The following is a 16055-nucleotide window of genomic DNA, read 5'->3' as shown; positions in this document are numbered from 1 at the left end:
ACTCTCTCTCTCTCTCTCTCTCTCTCTCTCTCTCTCTCTCTCTTTCACTTTCTCTCTCTCTCTCTTTCTCTCTCTCCCCCCTCTCTCTTTCCCTCTTTCTCTCCCTCCCTGCCTCCCTTCCTCCACATACATGTGTGTGTTTATATATATATACACATACATGTATTTACACACACATATACACACATATGTATATATAGATATCTATCTAGATACACATAAAATCAACATGTAGCACTGCAGTTTTCTCCTAATACATTTGTTCAGGAAATTCCCATTTCATTACTAATTGATCAAATGAATTAAAAACTTTATACATAAGAGCCAAATACTTTTCAAATGATCATTATAGAAATAATAAATAGAGATTTAGTAGTGGACAAAAAGTCTCCTCTTCCCTCTATATTGGCATTTGTGTTACTATTTTTGTAAAAAAAAAATCTAAATTAAAAGGCTAGTTACATAATTTTCTCTCCATTACTGCTCAGTTTCTAAATTTCCAATAAATCAGAATGATTGTTCAAGTCATCCAATTATATCTGAACAACAAAATAAAAGTAATGTTGACTTTTTGGTCCTTATAAACTCTTTTCATGGGAGAGAAGCAATAATTATAGATCTTCACTATGTCAGCTGAGCTCAGTTTTTTACTAATTCTTTTCATCTGAAATCCCAATATCTCTTTGCAGGTAAAAGTGACCCGTTTTGCGTAGTAGAATTGAACAATGATAGATTACTGACACACACAGTCTACAAAAATCTCAACCCTGAATGGAACAAAGTCTTTACATTGTAAGTTTGCCTACTCCTTTAAATAGTTGAGAATATTTGGGAAAATATTGTTTAAATTGTGGCATTTCCCCTAGACTTTTCTTTTCATTGAATCTTCCATTTTGCTAAATCAACTTCCAAAGTCAGTGTCCAGTATGAAGTCTGTTCCTTTCTCATACAGAAATGGGACACAGAGGATTTTACCACATGTTGGTGATTGCAGATAACTTTTTCCAAAAAAAAAATCAACTGAGGAGTTCACCCCCCCTCCTGCTACTTTCTTTTCTCCTTGTTATTGAAATTCTCTCCAGTTGCGTTGACACCAAGGCAGACAAAGCTCTATTTGTTCTATTGCGAAAATCAGCAAACAACACAATCAAGAATCCAGCTCTGTTTTTAGTGTGTTTCTTTTTACATAATAAGAATATTAAGTATTGTCCTTGGTCCCCAAACATCCTTTCAGTTTAATTTCCCTCTTGTTTTAGAACTTAAAATTTTTAGAATCAAACCCAGAACACTCTGGATATTCTGTAGAATCTTAAACTCTACTCTTTTCTTATTGGGGCCTGATTAATGAAGTCTAAACAAAGGAGAGCTCCTTCAACAGTTGTCCTGTTCGTGAGTTTTTTTGTCATGGTTTCAGTGTGTGTCGATGAAGAAACATGCCAAATTCTTCATTAATTTGTTTTCTTGTATCTCTTCAGAGCTCGTAACTAAAGCTTCAACTAGCTGAATGATTGTCTTTAAGGAATTCCACATTTTTACGAGACCAAAGGCTAGCTTGGAAAGCAGCACTTTTAAGATGGTTGTGCAGAGCATTTGTCTCTGGCATGCATAATTGTATGAATTGGTTTGATTATTATCAGATCCATTAATTGATTGTGGCCTGATAAAGCCTCTTCTCACATGTGGTTGTGATTTTTCTCTAATGAATATATTCATTTTTGTTTTCCCTTAATTCATGTTTTCTTGGTAAGCAGTTTGATCAAAGAATAAGTGCTGTCAACAATTTGGTTTTATTTTTCCAAAAACAAAACTATGAGGAGCTCACACAGTCTCTTACAACATATGTCATCTGCAGAGCATAATGGAATAGTACTTAGTTTCTAAATCCCAGGACAGTATCATAGCTGTACAGGCTCTGTATTTTGCTTCCTGCTTTTGGAGGAAGCGTTTCCTGTTTTATATTGAATTTAAGTTTCCGGTTTGAAAAAGATGTTTAGCTGCAAAGGAGACTCCAGTATTAAGAGAAATCATTCTGTCATTTAAGTATACTGTAAAATTTACAGGCATTATATTAGTTGTACAAGAAAATTCATTTCATAAGATGTCAAACTTAGTGGAATTTTTTCCCTAAAAGTTGAGTGTAGGAAGGAGGAATATGGGCAGAGGAAGAAATGGGACATGGGGGAAGCAGTGGGGTCTTTCTTCTGTGTCTGTGTCATTTAATGATGATTTTTTAAAAATAACTTACTCTGATCATAGATCAGGTGGATAACTTAAGAAATCATTCTGTGTTGATTTCTTAAAGATGGCGAAATTCCCCAGTAAGAGACTCACAAATTGCAGTCTCTTCAGATGCATTATGGGAGATTCTGATTTACACTGTTGCCTTCTCTCCCTCTTCCTCTGTATGCACACCAACATATAAAATCAGTGGGGGACAGCTGACTTTTAAAACCCCTTTTTGTCCTTGTTAACCACTAACGAAGCCATTTTTTTCTGCATATGTTTCTTTTCAATATAGCAATATTAAAGATATCCATTCAGTCCTTGAAGTGACGGTTTACGATGAAGACCGAGACCGTAGTGCTGACTTCCTGGGCAAAGTTGCAATACCGTTGCTGACTGTAAGTCTCGTCTACCTGACACCCTGCTCTGTGATTGCTTTTGCTCAAGAAAAAAAAAACCCTCAGCCCTGTGCCTGTCATTTCTCAACCAAGGTCTGTAATAAGAACACTAAAAATTTTAACATACTCAGTTCACGGCCATGTTGAATCCCATGATAGTTAATTTTTCCTGACAGACTTGATCCTGGTAATGAACAGGTACTTGTCAGAATTGCCACAGTTGTTTTGGGTTCTCTGTCAGTTTCAGCAGCTGGGGGTCAAAGGTCACTGAGGGAGTGTATTCAGTGGAGACCTCGAGACAGACGGCTGTCATGTCCTTTTCCCGCAGATTCAAAATGGTGAACAGAAAGCCTACGTCTTGAAAAACAAGCAGCTGACAGGGCCAACAAAGGGGGTCATCTATCTTGAAATAGATGTGATTTTTAATGCTGTAAGTCTTAACTTTGGCTTTTTTGTACTGCTAAAGAGTTCAGTTTCATGAAAGCTTTTGTTCCTGATTTGTAGAGAATTTCTGTCATTCTTCATTTTCTCTAAACCTTGATGTATACTGGAGAATACTTCTCTGCCTCTGCATGGCACACCCACTCTTGTCATTACTATGCAGCGGCAGTGGGTGCTGCTGCTGCTGCCGCCGCGGCTGTTGCTGCAGCAGCACCAGCAGCAGCCCATGATGCTGCTTTTGTAAGGCATTGAGGATCCTGCATGGGGAACTTTAGACATTTATATTTTATGAGCATGGCAGCCAAGACTTTGAAACTTGGGGAATTATGGCAAATTGAACTATGTGTAACTAGTAAACATTAGTAACAGAGAGATCCATAACATAGACACATATTTTGATATATAGGTGAAAGCCAGCATCCGAACATTAATTCCCAAAGAGCAGAAGTACATTGAAGAGGAAAACAGACTCTCTAAACAGGTAAAAACAAAACAAAAAATAAACACATAAAAAGATTAAACCCTTTGGGAAAACCTGATCTGATCAGAGAAACCTATACATAACTATTTCAAATAAAGTTTGGAGTTGGGGGAAATATATTTAGATTAACTTATGTGAAAACATTGTGGGTCCTTTAGAAAAGTCTAGGGGAAAACCAGTGGGAGGTGGGAGTGGGGGAGAGGTAATATAGATCCTTATATATGTTCAGATGTTATAGGGGAAAAAATGATCATTTTCACATAAAAAGCATTTTTTTGGTTTCCATGAAATATGTAAATGAACATATCCCACATTGAGTTCATATGTAGGTACAATCCATCCACAGGTGCAATGCAGGTGTATGTAAATTGCACCTAGTAAAAGTTTTTTTTTTCTTTTTAAACCCTATGAGTGACGACTACATCTTTTAACGAGCAAGAAGGTTGTCATCTTCCTGTTAATCAAATTTTCACTGTGATGTCACTTTAAAAGCAAATACATTAGAATCTTTAGCTAAGGCCACTAAATACAATGAATCTGATTTTTCATCAGATGAAGAAAATGCTTGTCATTTTAAATTACCTATTTTACCAAATTATGATGAAGAAAAAAGTGCAATTAAATCCCTTTTGAAAAATGTTTGCATCCAAATAAATGAATTCTTTTTAGTTTGACTGTAAAACTTTGCTGGGTCTATTTTTTTGTTTTGTTATAATGATAATATTTTAAGTGTTTCTGTGCTTTTCAACATTTTCAAATCTTTGGATGCCAGGAATACAATCAGTTTGAGTGATAATAAACCCCCATACTCTTTGATAGGATTTGAAGCATAAAAAATAATGGATTAATTATAAATGCAGTGTCTTATTTTATTTTAGAACCTACATGCTACATTTCTCCACAGTTATAACAAAACCAGTTCTTAGAGGGTCTATCAGTAGGGAGAGGCAAAAAAAAAATAGCCCCCAATGTTCTATTTAATCTATACTATGAACTCCTTTTCAAAACCTGTTAATTCACAAACTGAAATAAACACACACACACACACATGCGGATCTGTTTGTAAATGGTGATCACAGTAAATTTTACCCTGCTACTTCTAGTCTTAACAGAGCAGATTGACATTAGAATATACTTTAATTTAGCAAAAAAGGCACTTAAAAAATTAACCTGCAGAGCTAAACTGAATGATTGATGTGGTTCTGTCATTACAAATATTGCCAATGATTCAGCAAGCCGTACTTCTCACAATTGTATTTTATGACAGTATTAAAATCAGACTGAAAGGAGATGATTCACTCCCCTACGTAATGGTTTGGGGGGAAAAGATATTCTTTTAGATGAGAATATCTCTTTCCCTAATTTTTCAACTCATAGTGAGAAAATTACCTAATAATTTATACTGGTTAGGTTTGTAATGACCAGAACAGTAAATCAGAGGATTTCTGCATAGATGTGGTAATAAAAAGAATAAACAATTCAAACATAGAGGTACAAAATTGAAGATAGGTATGTTGGAGTTATAATCTGCAAATTATTGTATTAGGTCCTCAAAGAGAAATCTCCAAAAAAGTGCATCACTATGAAATCTCTTAATGATTGCACAGAAATCTTAAAACTTATTTAATATTTAAAACTGTATTTAATATTAAAATATTATGTGTTTCTTCTTTTTTATGTCAAATAGTGCTTTAGTAGAGAATTTTACTTCTGGAACATGACTTGACCCTTTTCATTTTCTATAATTCAAATAGGAATTTTAAGAATATTTGATTACTATTAGAATTCTGTGTACCAATTTTTTTTTAAATCTTGTTTTTTTGCATCTTTTCTTTTGCCATGTAAGCTATGCCACGACATGGCCTTGTAAGTTGTCTCCCTTATCCCATTCATATTTTTAAGCAAAATGAGCTGCAAGATTAGTTTGAAGTCTGGTTAATTCTGACACTGTTTCCGTCTTCTTCACAGCTGCTACTCAGAAACTTTATCCGGATGAAGCGCTGTGTCATGGTGCTGGTAAATACTGCCTACTACATTAACAGTTGCTTCGATTGGGATTCACCCCCAAGGAGTCTTGCTGCTTTCGTGGTATGATCACACTGGACTGCTTTCCATGGTTATTCACTGCATTCAGCAATAATAGCTACATGGTCCTGTGACCATACTTACAGTCATGTCAGTATTGCCATTTTAAAATGCCTGTCTTTAAGACTTAGCTAGGAGATTTTGCTCTGGGCCTGAACCCGATGGATCATGCAATATCTGAGCCCAAGAATGCTTGTCTCACCCCCACCCCCAACTCAAAAATCCAGAAATAAGACATCTTAGCAACTTTTTCATTATCTGAGTGACAAACAAAGTACAAAAAAAATAGATAAGCTATCCACATTGCATAGTTCCAGTTTTCCATAGCATACCTAAGAGAAGCCCTTGGTACTAAGATTTTTAATAAACCTGACAATCTATCCTTTGATTTTATTTCTTTCTATTATTTGCCTTTTAAAAAAAGAGTATAACACCACTGGGAATGCTATTTTTATGAATTGAAAAAAAAGTGAATCAATGGGAAATTGATGTGACCTATTTAAGAGAAATGTTATTATTTCTGAGGTGTCAGGTTGTTATTTTTTTAAACAGCAAGGGAGAATGTAATAGATCAGAATAGCTCCCCTAAAAGTGTCCATCCTATAGCCTTTTACTTCAATTACTTAAAAAGAGCTGATGAAAACTGTCAGAGAGCCAGAGAATCCCAGATCCAGGATGCCTGCCCCCTGCCTCAAGTGGGACTTGGGAGGGATGTTCTTTGTGTTTATTCACGATTTGTGAGCGAGGCAGATTTTGAAGTGAAAATGTATCGCTCCTTTTAAAAATCTGTAAATTATATTTTCATGTTGGTGATGATATAAATGAAAGTGCGTCCATGTTCTTGAGTCCTTGATTTTGTAGACTATGGTGTGATTAGGGTTGTCTTCAAAGATTTCTCTAATTGTGGTAACAAATGGACGTTTTTGTATTGCCATTCAAATTAATGTGAGCACATCTTTTTAGTACTTTGTAATCTGTTCCCCATTCTTTGAATAGAACTTTCATTAATGTCTATGCCCTTGGAACAAAGGGTATCTCTCTTTGTGTTGCAAGTTACCAGAAAGTGAGGTTGCCTGTTTCCCATTGACATATTTCTGCCGCCATAAGGAAAGCTACTGCTGTCACCATGAAGTTTTAACATAGCAGATTCTGTGGGAGCTAAAATAGTTTAATCTAACAAACAAGCATGGTGTTGTTACTTTCTTCAACGGCTTTTCCATAGTAGCATTGCACTCGCCAAGTTGGTGAGAGTTGGAGAAGATGAAATAGTAAGTGGTTTGCCTCTTTGCTAGGTGGGGCGGGTGGTAATTTGAGAAATAGAGGATGGGCTTCATTTTGTTTATTCCTTGCCATCATCAACCAACAGTTCTCCTGGAGACCTGTAACACATGAGCAAAAATCAGACTGCAAGATTGTGGCTTCCATCTTTGATTCACTCCTTGGGAGAGAGAACCACAGACTGCTTATGAACTAGAAAAACATAAACAACTACATCTAAGCCATTTGTTTAGCAATAAATTAGGTAATTCTGAATGCTGTGATTTCTCAAGTGAGCATTATATTGCTTCATACATAAGCTTGCAACTGGCTCCCAGAGTTCTCTCAGATAATGTGAGTTCAAAATAGCAGCCAGATTTCTAAAGTCTCATTAAGACCTTGCATGCAGAACCATGTAAGGGACTCCCAGGGGACAGTTAAGACGCCCTTAAGGTGTTGTTTTTTAACTGATGCCATTGGAAGATAATCAGATGTCACTTTTTTTTGTAACAAGAACCCATTTCTGAGTCTTTTTCATGCAAACTCAAACCCTTAGATCACAGCCCCATATCCTGAAGTAGGTGAAACTAAAATCATCAGGTTATTGTGGAAAGGGAACTGAATTTGGAATCAAAGGATTTGGCTTCAAATCCTGACTTTACTTCTTACTGCTTTTGTGGCCTTGGGCAAGTCAATTACATTTTTAAGGCCTCAGTTTCTCTTCTATTAAATGAGAGAGGGTGGGACTAGAGTATCACTGAGGTTCCTTCCGACTCAAAATCTATGATCTTATGAAAATTTGAATCTTAATGCCCAAATAACTCTCACAAAGACCCTCCTCTAAAGTCAAGAATCTACACCTTTATTCATCCAGTAATTTATCGAATCTGATTTATCATGTAGTTCTTAAGACATTTGGTCTTCTGGCTTCCCAGAGAAGAGCAGATTCCAGGCAACAAATAAGAGGAAGATAGAGTGAGGTCATCATGATGACAATGGGAAAATTGAAAGCTGGCAACAAGGGAGGGAACAGAAAAAACAAAACCAAAAAACAGACTGATCACAATGATGATTTTGAGTAATTAAGAAAGATTAAATTATGTTCAATATCATCTGTTTTTAAAAGGTGGCAGAATGTATCTTACATTTTAGAAAGAAAAGATTTCCACAAAAATAGATATTGATGTCCATCTAGAGATATTGTTTGATGATAAGGCTACAGTTTATTATCAAACAATTAATACATCATAACTTATAACTTAGTGTTTCCATTCAAAACAATGTTTTCAATGGCCTGTCAATCAGATATTTTTAAGACCACCAGGTTGAAATCTGACAACACAAGCTGTTGTTGGACTCAGGAATTGGGTTTTTTTCCTTCTTAAAATAATTGTTTTATGTTATAAATTCTGTAACGATTCAGTGAAAGAAACTAGCCCTTCCAGATAATTTTTTTAATCTTGTTATTAGTAAGTAATGTGGATAAGTAAAAATGAAAATTTTTAAACCTTTGTAACCAGGGCCTTAAAAAAAAGCAAAAAGGTATTTAACCTTGAACAGAAGCTGCTTTCCATTAGAAGAATTATATGAGTGATATACCATTTTTTAAAAGGATGCATTGTTCCCATCTTCTCCTTTAGTTGCATTATAAGTCTATTATAATAGTGCTGATTCCATTTGGGCCACTTTTCCAAAAGTGTTGCTGTTGCCTCTCAGAACACATTTATACTATTATGGTCCCTGGTTTGGGGCCCAAAGATCAATGAGTTTCCCTTAGAAATATATCCAACTTCCATATACTTTTAATTTTCCCTTTCCAAATGAAAACAAAATGGAAAAATGCTGTCATATGTCCCAATTGGATTAAGTGGAAATATAAAGAAATGTAAGATTAGGGAAATTGCAGTTTCTTTGGCACTTTCTGTACTGTAGAGGGGAATCAATGTGAGCTAATAGCCTCTATGTTACAGTTTGGACAGGATGGGGTGCATTGAGTACAATACAGTATAACCCTTTGCCATGAATTTCATTGGTTTTTGCAGTTTGTGGATCAGGTTTTTGTACTATTTTGTTAATATTGTTCTTAATCATCAAAAATCATACTGCCAAAGTATTACAGTGCAGGAGAGAGAGTGTGCACACTCTTCTTTTGGACTAGCCTATTGTAGCTGTTGAAACATCTCCTAAATTGGGCCTAATTTTCATCAGGCTCTTGACCAGACATTTGTGTTCTTGTGGATGTCAGTGGGTGCAACATGGAAAAAAAAAATACATAGTCTTTCTCTTTCCAGGACTGTCATCTCTCACTGTAATGAGCACAGAAATAATTGGACAACTGAGCTATCAGTAAAAGGACACACTTCAGTGTGCGTCAAAGAATTATTTTACAGGACAAACTTTAATCTTTAAATGTGATTGTAGATAATTTGTGGTACCATCTGTCCATTTGGAATTGTTTTAGCCTTTTCCGTCGTTATACAGTAAGTGCCGCTGTGTTTAACATTAACATTTGATATTTTACACATTTAATTTCTGTTCTGCTGTGTGGTCCTTGGGGAACAGAGCTCTAGTGCTACACGAGAGAGACAAAGTATTGATCAGTTAACATTTCAGCTACATTTATGTATGTCGCAAAATTAATGAAAATGCCAGACAAAAATGTCAGAGTGCACAAAAAGGTAGAATTTAAATTTGGTAGTTTAATGAAAAGTTTAAGCTGTGCATTATCAAAAATGTCCTTTTGCCTTTAAAGTATAATTCGTGAGAGAATAACTAAAGGGAGACACATATTTTACTTAGAGGAACAATGAACTTGAATTATGAAGGAATGCCTAATCTTCAAGTATCTTATCTTCCAAAACTGCCTTTATAAAGCACTCTAATTGCCTGATGGGTATTTAACTGTTACTCATAAAATAAATTTGTTTTCTTTCTCATTTGGAGGACAGTTGCTATCAACCCTCTTTTCCCAGAGAGCATCAAAGACAGGTTTTGTGAACCAACATGTTTCCCGTTCCCTACTCTTTTCTTGCTGTCCACATGCTTCTTTTGTGTAGAAAGACAGACTTGTTTTTTTTCTCTCAGCTATGATTAAAAGAGTTAGACCACTGTGTTTCATCAACCTCTTCCCTCCAGGTTGTATTAATGGTCCATCTTGCCTTTGGTTTCATGTCACTTTCATTCATTCCATGTTTTCAAGAAAGCAAACGCATACTAACACAATGAATCCTGTGAGAGGCTGGCTACTCACAGAAGAATCCCATTAGCCAACAAGAGAAAGATGGGAAATGAGGTGTGCAGATGACATGATATGGTTTAATATGGGCAAATAGCAGTTATTGGAGAGAATAGAAGGCAAAAGATGATATTAAGCTTTAGTGATGGATAGCTATTCAGACAGTGTTCTGCACACAGTAGGCAAATAGTGACCTGTGAATAAATAAATTAATAATGAGGAATTAGGAGAAGACTTAGGTGTCAGTCTATAGGCATCATCACAGGATTTTAGAATCTTTGAATAACATTTATGTTCAAGGTCTGATTTGGGGAGTGTAACTTTAGAAGGAATATAAATGTAGAAAACACGTGCCTGTCTGTGTAACATGTCTTTATCCCTTGGCTTTCTTATTGAGTAAGAATGAGTAAGATGTGGGTATGGTCTGAAGAAATTGAAGGTCAGTTTGAGTTTTCATTGTAAATTTCTATTTTTTACATTAAGGGACCTATCAATAGCTTTAAATCACACCAGTAAAAAAATATAGTTCACACTTGTGGCAGCTTGTAAGCAGCTTTCTGGTTTTTATAAAAAGTGTTATTTTAGTTATTATTTTTATTTTATGGTTCTGGCAGAAAAGGTGAAAATGTTCAAAATTATATTTTCTCACTTTTTTATACAAATGCTGATAAAGAAGGACACCAAGAACCATATGCCCAACCAATGCTAAAGTCGAGCTGCATTGAATTTTCCTCCCTTTATGCCTTGGGCTTTTTCCCTATCATCCTCCTCCTCCCTAAAAGAAAAAAATAACTTATTAATTTCCTCTATAATACTTTCTCCTCTACTAATTCATATTCTTCTCTGCATTGATTTTTTTAGTTTACTTAAAAACAAAACCAACCATTGTTTTCTTACAAACAATACCATTTCAATTCAACTGCCAAGTTACCAATACATGGAATTCTTTATTTAAAATGTATTAGGGTAACGATGATGATGATGATAAAGTTTACAAAGCATTTTACATATATATTATCTCATTTGATCCTCATAACAACCCTAAGACGGTTGCTGGTGGTGCTATTATTATGCCGTTTTTATACTTCAGGAAACTGAGGCAGCGAATAGTTAGGTGACTTGACTAGCGTCACATAGCTAGTGAGTATCTGGTGTTAGTTTTGAACTCAGACTTTCCTGACTCCAAGCCAGGCACTCTTCTGTGCTGAATCATAGTATTTGGTTATGAAAGCACATCCTACCTAACAGTACTAGATCTAGACATCTAGAGATGTCGGGGATGTCTTTGACATGATCTAATACAATTCCTTCATTTTAAAAATGAATAAACAGACCAAGAGAGGTTAAATGACTTACCCAAGATCACAGAAGGTAGTAACTGATTGAGGTGGGATTTTAACTTAAGATCTCTGACTTAAGCCCTAATATACTTCCCATTGTTCTACTCTCCTTTAATATCATTAATTGATATTTTGAAAGATCCATGATGTCTAATGCTGATTTAAAAAAAATGATTTATGAGTAACCATAGCTAAAAAATTATTCAGCTGGTGGCCGGTCTTCTGTTGACGAGCCATTTTATATGTGTTTAGGCTGATCTTTGGGTGACAGACACTGTACATCACTGAGATAGTGAAGTCTTTTCAGCTTGATGGGACCTGCCCACATTTGCAGTTTGCTTATACAGCCTTCAAGAACTCAAGGTCATCTCTATGTCATGATGAGGCATTGGAGTAGAAAACTCAAGCATCTAATTGGTTCAGGTAAAAATAATGCAAGGGAAAACAACATTACAAAAGGAAGTTAATTCCATAAAAACAAGTTATAAATATTATGAATGAGTAGTTAGTTAGGCAGGTTTTAAATAGGGTTTGTGTCTTTAACACAAGATTTAGTTAAGATGTGTTAACTGTTTGACATTTAAAAGATTTCTGTTTCCCCAATGAGGCATGTTAGCGACTCATCTGCCACTTTAAGACTTAGAAAATTTTCTGTGACTTGCTCATGGTCACATAGGACATTTTCTGACTCTAAGGTTATCTATCCACTACCCTGGGCTGAGTCTCCTTGATAGGAGACTTGCATATTATTTATCAAATTTTGAACTCAGGCTTTAATTGTTTTTAAATTATAAATAAAAGCAGTTTCTTTAGCACTTATGTGTTTGAAGTAAATCTGTAAAGGGCTATCAGGTCCCTGGGATGGCAAGCAGAGAAGGTCAGTAATATGACCACAAAGCTCAGTTATGCAAAGATTGTCCATGAATGGATCATGTTCTCTTCCCCATACGTTCTCCCTTGGCAGTAGAGTCAGGGTCGAAGCCTCATAATCTGTCGAGTCTCCAACCTAAGAGAGAATAGATAAAGGTCAGGTGCCCCTTCCCCTCAAAATCTTGACTTTCTGGCCAATCCATTGACAGGTCACATTCCCTTATGCCAGTGCCCGAGCTTCTTACCCAGAGGAGAAACAGAAATTCACATAGAGGGCTATGTGAAGAATCCCAGACTTTGGTGGCAGAACTTCTCATAAGAAAGTTCTTCTTACATGTGTATACTACTTACAGAATCACACAGGACAGCAAGATGATGTAGTAGATAGAGCACTAGGACAGAAATCAGGAAGACAAGAATTCAAATACAGCCTTAGACACTTACTAGTTGTGTGACCTTGGACAAGTCACTTATCGGTTTCCTCAACTGTAAAATGGTGATGACGGTAGCACCTACCTCCCAGGGTAGTTGTGAGGATTCAGTGAGATAATTTTTGTAAAGTACTTAGCACAATGTCTGGCACATAATAGGCACTATATAAATGCTAGCTGTCATCATCATTATGTTGTTGATGTTGTCATTGTTGTCAGGTTTTCCTCTGCAATAACCTTTACCAGAAAGCCAGAAAAGGGGGAGCCAGCAAGGTTATCAGCTGCAGTGCCTTCCTCCACACCAGTTCACAAACACCTAAGTAACTTTTGGCACAAGGGATGTTTACCAAGGAGAAGAGGTCTGTCTATACCATATGAAAATTGGCTTCTGTGCTTTCAAGTGCCTCTGACCCCGAACCTCTCCCTCCAGTAGCTAGACAAGATGCACATGGCTGATTGGTGGCTGGGCTCCCCCTGAGCCTACACTGAGCTGCCTCAATTGTTATTTCTGAAAACCTCAAATTACTGGTAGGCTGTTCCCATTCTTTCAATGAAAATTGATTTTTTAGTTTAATTTCTGTAGCACTTCACTTGTATTAAAAACTCTTCTGTCTCTCTTATGATGGCTGTCTCTCTCTCTATTTGCAGAATAGGATTCTGCAAACCTGTGGAAAGCTGCTTTCAGTGGGTTTATGCACAATGTGAGCAAGGCAGAGTGGGGCAGAGTGCTGCTGAGCTGTATTCCCCCAAGTATAAACCTACTTAAATAAACCCCGGGGAGGTTTTGCTAGCACCGGGGTAGATGTCAGACTCAAGCGATGTTACAGGGCTGTCTCCTGGTTGTGATACAACTGGACTTTGATGACCCAAGCTCTCTTGCTCTGCTCTTAAAGTCCTTTGTGACTATGGTCACAAATGCCAGAAATGAGCAGGAAAACGAAATTGGATATATAGTTATTATCCCCTTTTTGACTGGAAGATGAATTCAGAGGACATATTGCTAAAGACTATAGAGGTTTCTTTCTTTACCCTAAGACCAGTGAGCTTCTTTGTGCTCTTATGCCTTCCTACATGCATTTAAAACTCACTCATTATTTGCCAAAGTGGTAGCTGGGGCACACTTTATCTCCATTTAGAGACAGTGGCACGTAAGCGGCACAGCAGATAGAGCTCTGGACCTAGAGTCAGGAAGACCTGAGTTCAAATCCAACCTTAGACACTCACTAGCTGTGTGACTCTAGGGGAGTCTCTCTGTTTGCCTCAGTTTCCTCAGCTGTAAAATGGGAATAATCACAGCACCTACTGTACAGGGTTGTTGTGAAAATTGAATGAGATATTATTTTTAAAGCACTTAACACAATGCCTGGCACATAGCAGGTGCTATATAATTACTTATTCCCTTCCCCTCCATCTAAACCACGATGTAACTGCTCTTAACTATTTTAAATGTCATTAAAAGAAAATATGAAGCAAATAGAATAATCATACCTTTGGAGACTTGGTTAGTAAAAATAAGGATAGAGTAGCTCTGATTGTACTTCATGTGATAAGTCAACTTCCAAAAAGTTTTTAATCTTCTCAAAAGCAAAAGTAAAAGAGAATGAGATAACTTTAGTTAATTTACCCTAAATATTGATCTTAAATCACAGATACATGAAATGATGCATGGAAGTTATCAATTATGGTTCTATATGGAAAGCTAATCAGGACATTTGTTGTAGAAGATGAGAGCCAGATTCTGAAGTTAGATCTAGAATTGGGTATATAGACTGTTCATCTTCTCCCAAGGTAAATCTGTAAACACTGACTACATGTCACATCTATAACTTTGCTCTGATAGCAGAATACTAACACTCAGAAAATGAAGTATCTGTGAGTCAGCAGCAAAAGTAAAGATGGAAAGCTTGAAGAGTGGCTACATTTCACATTTAAGCCAAGTGAGGACAGACTAAAAGGGGAAGGACAAGGGTAGATAATTAAAAAAAGAAGCAGGGAAAGGTAGAAAGTATACCAGGATGTAAATAGAAACTCTGACCTAAATGGAGAATGTCACAGCTTCAATAGCAGTGTGCCATAATGGACAGAAACCAGGATGAGTCAGAAAGACCTAGGTTCAGGACTCACCTCTGAGTGGTCTTTTTATTGGCGAGATAGATACATATATGTGTATATATATACATATATATATATACATAATAAGATATCTGTATATGGATGTGTGTATGTGTATACATATATACACATATACATAAAATGTATGCGTATATATTTGTGTATATAGTGTGACCATGAGATGGTGGCTTAACCTCTCAGTGTCCCAAGCAACGCCCTCTGACTACAAGTTGCAGAGCTGTTCTCAGGTCCAATTCATTTAGTGCATATTAAGAAAAGAAGGATGGCTTTCTTAAAGATTTCATTTCTTAATTGAGGTTTTGGCTTGACCCTTGTGTGCTTTAATTGTAAGTTGCCTACATATGTTTCCATGTTGTTGCATATGTTCTTAATAATGAAGTCTGGTTTTATTTTTCTATACTTTGCATACAATGCAAATTAAAGCCATAAGTAATCATGCTAAATAATGATCTAATATTGCCTTATCCAAAATAATCAAGTACATATTGAACCTAGTTCTTCAACAGGAAAATAAAAAGCCTCTGAGGATTTTAAAGGGAGTTGGAGTGAACAATGAATGCTTTCTCCCCCATGGGTGTGTTCCAAGTGTGTGTTGTTGTGCCCTGATGAAGTGAAAGAATTGGGCTAGATATTATTCCTCGCCTCATTCGTGTAACCATCATCATCAAGAGTCTAATAGAATTTCTCCTTATAAAGTGATGCACTTGAAAACAAGCAGATAATCTTTACATTCGTTAAGTGAATGCTTTCATGTCAGAAATGCACACACATACTTCATTAAGCTTTGCTATCCTTTCAGTCTTAGTTGGAAGAACAGAGATAAAAGGATCTTGAAGTGTCAGAGGTCAGTAGAGGAAGAAGAAGAATCCATTTTAAAGGATGAAAACAATTTCATAGACAGTCACTGAAATGCCAGAAGCCTGTTCCTCTCCCTTTTGGTTCACCTTCAAGACTATGAAAGAAGATACTCATGACCATTACCATTATAATTTACCAACAGTATACCAGATACATAAAAATATAGCATATTATGCAACAGTTATCACTTCTGCATTGTAGGAATTAGAGGCACAGTGCTCCCGTATCTGGGAAAATCCATATAAATTTTTGGCCCTTCCTTTGTAGCAGAGAAGTCTGAATTATTATGGTATCAAAAGATAA

The 16055-nt window shown here is 36.3% G+C and overlaps 1 protein-coding gene across 6 annotated transcripts in view; it reads left to right on the top strand.

Moving 5' to 3' along the window:
* Nucleotides 1-16055, top strand: part of MCTP1 (multiple C2 and transmembrane domain containing 1) — a 495837-nt gene that overhangs the window by 277348 nt on the left and 202434 nt on the right. For 5 of the 6 annotated variants that reach the window (XM_069085117.1, XM_069085113.1, XM_069085116.1 and 2 more), the window contains 5 exons: nt 690-792; nt 2519-2621; nt 2950-3051; nt 3469-3543; nt 5512-5631. In XM_069085117.1, coding sequence (XP_068941218.1) covers nt 690-792; nt 2519-2621; nt 2950-3051; nt 3469-3543; nt 5512-5631 — 503 coding nt within the window. The remainder of the gene's footprint in view (nt 1-689; nt 793-2518; nt 2622-2949; nt 3052-3468; nt 3544-5511; nt 5632-16055) is intronic. The other variant, XM_069085115.1, reaches the window with a different exon arrangement.

Source organism: Petaurus breviceps, unplaced genomic scaffold, assembly GCF_028583685.1.
Source record: "Petaurus breviceps papuanus isolate PSGF00001 unplaced genomic scaffold, PetGlider_PUasm1.0 175, whole genome shotgun sequence".
NCBI lineage: Eukaryota > Metazoa > Chordata > Mammalia > Diprotodontia > Petauridae > Petaurus > Petaurus breviceps.
The sequence above is the reverse complement of the archived record's forward strand: the minus strand, read 5'-3'. Positions and strand labels throughout refer to the sequence as shown.